Source organism: Euprymna scolopes, chromosome 4, assembly GCF_053919585.1.
Source record: "Euprymna scolopes isolate OS-2025 chromosome 4, ASM5391958v1, whole genome shotgun sequence".
NCBI lineage: Eukaryota > Metazoa > Mollusca > Cephalopoda > Sepiida > Sepiolidae > Euprymna > Euprymna scolopes.
This window is the reverse complement of record NC_136485.1, coordinates 139,088,723-139,094,722: the sequence shown is the minus strand read 5'-3', so window position 1 is coordinate 139,094,722 and position 6,000 is coordinate 139,088,723. Positions and strand designations below refer to the sequence as shown.

The 6,000-nt window shown below is 35.2% G+C and overlaps 1 protein-coding gene across 1 annotated transcript in view; it reads left to right on the top strand.

Annotated features, from left to right (window-relative positions):
• Positions 1-292: 292 nt before the first annotated feature.
• LOC145269462 (metabotropic glutamate receptor 7-like) overlaps positions 293-6,000 on the top strand; it is a 202,931-nt gene continuing 197,223 nt past the window's right edge. The window contains exon 1 of the mRNA XM_080125159.1: positions 293-823. Within this exon, the coding sequence (XP_079981285.1) occupies positions 424-823 (400 nt within the window). The 5' untranslated portion in view covers positions 293-423. The remainder of the gene's footprint in view (positions 824-6,000) is intronic.

Sequence of the window (6,000 nt, the reverse complement as noted above, 5' to 3'; positions counted from 1 at the left end):
AGTGTGGGTCTCCCAGTATATGTTGCGAGCCATACTGAGCATTCATGTATAACATCTGTTTAATTTCTTAATTTGGTTTTAAATAAACTGAAAAAAAAAGATTGCTTTCAAAACAGGAAGTCGCTTATCTCGATAAGTATGCTATTACAACAACCTTTCGTTTTTTTTGTTTTCAGAAGACGCAACATAATTTCAAACATGTTCCCAGTGATACACATCGCATCATCTAACTACACAGTGAACCAATCTAATTTCTAAAAGAAAGATGGCATATTATCTATTGAGAGGTTACCAAAATCGTTAATCCTTTATATATATATATAACTACATGAAGTAAAACGCTTCTAAGATTGAAAAAGGAAAAAAAAGAAACGGAATATCTATCATATTTGCCGGCCGACTAACCTCTGAGACAACAACAGAATGACCAATCCAAAATGGAGAAATACATTGCTAATGTTGGTTCTCCTATTCGCTTTCATCGCGCTGATGGTGAACGGAAGAAGAAAGAAAAACAAACACAGAAAAAGATATTCGCTCCAGAAGGATGCAGTGTCAGATCCAAGAAACTTAAGGAATTTTGTGCTCGTAGAAGGCGACATATTCTTAGGAACTCTTATGCAAATTCATGGCGGCGGACGAGACGGCGTCTGCACGAATTTGTCCCATTCGGCCTTGATGGAACTAGAAGCACTCTTATATGCCGTGGATATGGTAAATATACACGTGTCCCTTTTGCCAGGGATAAAACTCGGGATTTATATACGAGATAGCTGTGCCGATCCGGACCACGCTTTAAAACAGGCTCTTACTATAATGGAAGGTAAGTTGTCTCTTTTTGTTCTTCTACAAGACTCTTCACTACTTTTTTTAGAGAACGTGTAAATTCCGTAGACTAACAGGTATACCGAAATGACCAGAAAGTCTATTGAGTCGCAGAAATCTGTAATAATATGGTGAATAACAAGCAATCAACAATTCCTCCGCTATTTAACCAACACGATGTTGTTTGCACCGAAATTGATAAGGTTTAAGACATCACGCAGCAGTTCATATTTAACTCCACTATGGCTTCCACATACTACTCCTTCCCAAATTTCCCATTGCGAACTGAAACCACACTTGATGATCACCCTTTTCCATGTGTGGGATATCATAAAACATCTTGACACCACCTAAGCTTGTGGATCCGATCTTATCTCTGCTATAATGCTAAATAAATGCTCTGCTGAGCTGGCCCCTGTCTTCTCCAAATTTTATAACAAATGCCTTGGCGAACCTTGCTTCTTTACTTATACTTTGCTAAAATCTTTGAATCACAAACCAATCTAGCAATAGTCGACCACCTCGTTAACATTAAACACTTATTTTTGGCTGTCAGTATGGGTTTAGGCAAGTCCATTCTACTATAGATATCCATCTTTGAACATATGTATTATAAATTGGACAAAGTAGGTGCTGGATATATTTAAAGCCTTTCATAAAGGTTCTCTCATTAAAAATAATAATTAAAAATAATAATAATAAATAATAATAATAAATAATTAAAAATAATAATTAAAAATAATAATGAACGAATGAAGATATAATATATTCCGACCCAAAAGAAAGATCCACACCTTATCCTTGATCACTGCGCATTCAAACAAAATACCATTCATGCAGGTATATCCAATGGGTCAATCGTTGGTCATTTATTATTCCTGACCTTCAGAAATAGCTGCCTGATCCAAATGTGTGAGAAGAAAAAAAAAACGAACTTGCGCATGTCCAAGGCAATAACTGAATCCTTAAAAAGTTGATCTTCAGTTGGCAGTTGAATGTGGACCAAAATGAAGGGTAATATTTAATGCTTCTAAGACCAAGCTCCTTTCCTTGAACAATTATAAGAAACCATTTACGAAACATATATGGTATAATCACGTTTGACACACCGGTTCTCGTCAGATCACTGAAGTTAAGCAACAATGAGCTTGGCCAGTACTAGATGGGTGACCATTTGGAACTTTCAGCTGTTGTATGTGTTCTCAATTTATCTTGGCATTGTTTCCAGTCGTCCTAAACTTTTCCTTGCCACTGGTCTCAAGCAGTGCCGATTCAGGAGAGGTGTGGTTGAAGATTGCGCAACCCTTGCCACATAATTACACGCACAGTTGGCATTTCAGAGGGTATCCTTTGTCTTTTGAGACTGAACGGAGACATAACATAACAAGAAAACATTTTAACTACCCATTTCTATAGATAATAGCTATTTATCATGCAAACTCCACAGTAACATTCACAGGTAATATGAATGGTAACATATGCGTGCACGTTACGACCAAGTCTACTATAGGAAAGTGGGCTCCCTCTACCATGCTAGAAAACTTCTCACACCTGCTATTATCCTACATTTCTGAAAAGCCACTATTACATGGAGAATTTTTTGTTGAATCTGGATTGGAACAGCAGTCTATTAAAAAGTACTTCTCTGATAGGGTTGTAGTTCTGATACCCCAGCGACATAAACACCATGGACCAACCTGATAATAAGCTAAATCCCACGCTTTCCACCATTGACTTTCTACTCTAATAGCTCCTTTCCTCGAGCTGCCAGAATTTGGAATCCCTTCCCTTCTCCCTGCTTCCCCGATTGTACCAACATGCAGAAATTTAAACGTAATGTGAACAAATATCTTGTTGCACAACTTCCCACTTCGGATGTATCTATGGCTATCGTCAGCAAATTCACAGTAGCACATTACGTCAAATAACAGTGTGCTTTAATTGGGGTTAATTAAAATAAAATAAATTAGAAGAATACCCGTCCCAGGCAAGGTAAAAGTAATTTTCCAAACAGAACAGTTTTCACCATTTTAACTTTCCTCTACAAAGATCAAATTAAGATGTAATGATATTAACCCTTATGCCTAAAATCCTTATTTTAATTCAAGACAAAATTGATTACATAATTTTTATTCTTGAAAATCTCTAAAATTTAAGGCTTAAGCTTAAGGGGTTTTAAGAATGAATTGACATTCATGGAATCTTCCTTAATATGCATCCAATGACTATAGATCAAATTCAATAGAATTCTGATTTATCTGAATTTTCAACTGGGAGGTTGTACCAGTATTATTTCTCATAAAAACCTTTTAAAATACTTCATAAAAAAGTTGAACTGGGGCAAATCTATATATTAATACGATAGCATGTATGTTATTTTCTGTGTCACGCTTACATCCAGATCGTTTAATTGTTATGTACTTGTATTTCTTGTCATAAATAATTTTACCAAGAATTCCTCGTAAGTATTTACAGCGAGAGGGAGTGCTTTGAGTTCGTCCGATCACTTATCATTAAAGTACTTGTAAAATAGGCACAAATATGCCACATTTCGGCGATGGAGCGGAGGTTGGAGTTTGGCCGACAGCGTAAACGTCACATAAAAAAAAAAGATCATTCATTACATTGGTGAACAAGTCAGGCACAAAATGAAGTTTATTTGTAAATAGCAGGAAGATATTACGTTGTCTGCGATTGAATGAGGATCAAACAATGTTCCCCCCCCCCCAATATTATCAGTGAAATCGATGAAATCGACCGTTTTTAATCAAATCGATTGATTGTCTGCTACAATAAGGAATCCCCCCTCCCATGCAGTGCACTGGGAGATAGCTTAATATGCTTCGCTGGTGTGACGTCAAGTATCATGGTTCAATTGTGCTCCAAACGGAAACATTTATTTTGAACGCACCCCTGTCTTATCAAAGAACCAACTCTTGGTTCTATGAAATTATTTTTATATAATCACTTGCATTAAATGTAAACGTACAAAAGTCAAGTATCATGGTCCAATTGTGCTTTAAAAGGAAATATTTATTTCTAACGTGCCCCTGTTTTAAAAGAATCCATAGCTCATTTTTTACGCTGCAGGGATAAAACTTCTCAAATACACTTGTGATGTTAGGTTGTATAAAAGTGTTAACTTTGATCCAAAATCTGACTTCCATTCTTTTATCGGATTTTTTTTATTATTAGTTTTCGATACTTATCAGACGCTTTCTGATACAAAACCCACATAAAAATACTATCAGACATATCAAGTACCTTCATATGAAATTTCCAAAAATTCGGCCCAGCCGTTTCCGAGTTCATAAGAAACTCACACACATGCACACAAACAGCAAAATTCCCTTTTATGTGATAATAGAGATGATTGAATTGCAGAAAATAATTATATTAACGATTACATCGGTGGGCGGTAATTTAATTTGGATCACTTTGTAAGAAAACAATTTTAATAGGACAATTCTCAATGGTCATGATGGCTGTCACTATTATGGCAAACATTAGTTTCATATGTATTTTAGTTGACGAGAAAGAGAGATGCTTTATGTAGAAGTTTTGATCCTGTTTTGGTAACCCAAATCTTACTGTAACGATGAATCAAAGTTATAGTAACAAGTTTTAAAAAAAATGTTTCTCAAATGTTTATCTTAAATCTATTGTTTTCCTAAAACAAAAACTTACAATTCAAAGAGGCCGCAAACCTTATCCTAACCCTTACACTTATTCTGTTGCAAAAATCCTATTTCTCGTTTGACCCATAATTCTTAACAATTTTATTGTTCAGTTCTATTGAAACAGCAAATTCAAGTCTAGCAATAAAAATCTAAAAAAAAAAAGAAAAAAAAAGTAAAATGGAGAAATATAGCATAAAACAATGCCACGTCTTTTTGTAGTACGCTTAATTTAGAGTTAGTATTTCAAACACATCTTTGCATTGGTTTTGGGTTTGGTTTAGGTTTTGAAGTTTACTTTCCTAAATTCAACATTATTCTATTTAAAGAAACACAGATAATCTATGTCTTGTAGATACATGCTTTAATCTCTCTCTCTCTCTCTCTCTCTCTCTCTCTCTCTCTATATATATATATATATATATATATATATATATATATATATATATATATATATATATATATATATATATATATAGCTATCTATCTATCTCTCTTTCTCCATCCCCCTGTCTTATTTATCTCCCTTATACGCTTTCTCGTACATTCTAATAATAATAATAATAATAATAATAATAATAATAATAATAATAATAATAATAATAATAAAGCTACCCCCCGTATCCCCACCTTTCGACCCTGCCTTTTTAATGTCACCATAAACTGGTGTCATACCAAGTAAGTGAGGAGGGTCAAGGAGGATGGAAAGACCGAGATGAGAAAGCACTGAGAAGACCTCCACTGGATAAGTGTGAAGACGACGGGGACCTTGGAGAAGCTTATTGCCACCCAAATCCCGGTGAAGACCAATGACCGCTACCAACGAGAAATCAATGGTAAGCAGCTATTTTGATAGTGCAAACTAATTTGCAAATGTTATTGAAAGAGGTGGTAAGTACTGAAAATCTGGGGTAACTTCTTGTCACTCAAACTCCAGGGAACACCACAAGTTGTTTTCAAAAAGAATTATTTGATGATAACCTGTGTGAAAACTCTTAGTGAATGATGATGATGATGATGATGATGATGATGATGATGACGACGACGAGTACGACGACGACAACGACGACGACCTAAAAAACAGTTATTTCCGTTAGACTGACAAGTGAGTGATCAACTTTGGGAGCAGAGTCGGCCATGTGACTTTGAGATGCAGACACGTAGAGAGACTTTTATCATCACATATCCAGTTGTTTAAATTATCATAATCTCACTCGTAACTTGTTAAGTTGATCTGTTAAACGTTCCACTAAGTTCTTGTATCATTTAACGTGATTATTTCACAGACACCCATTTTAAAAGCCGTACCAAATAGTAGTAGTAGTAGTAGTAGTAGTAGTAGTAATAAGAACATCTGGACATGGATAAGAAAATATATATGAACATACAAACCGAATCTCTGCTGATAGCTGCACAGAACAATGCGATTACAACTAACCACATTAAAGCTAAAATAGATAAAACAGTGAGAGAAGGGTACAAAGTTGTAGCACTCCTT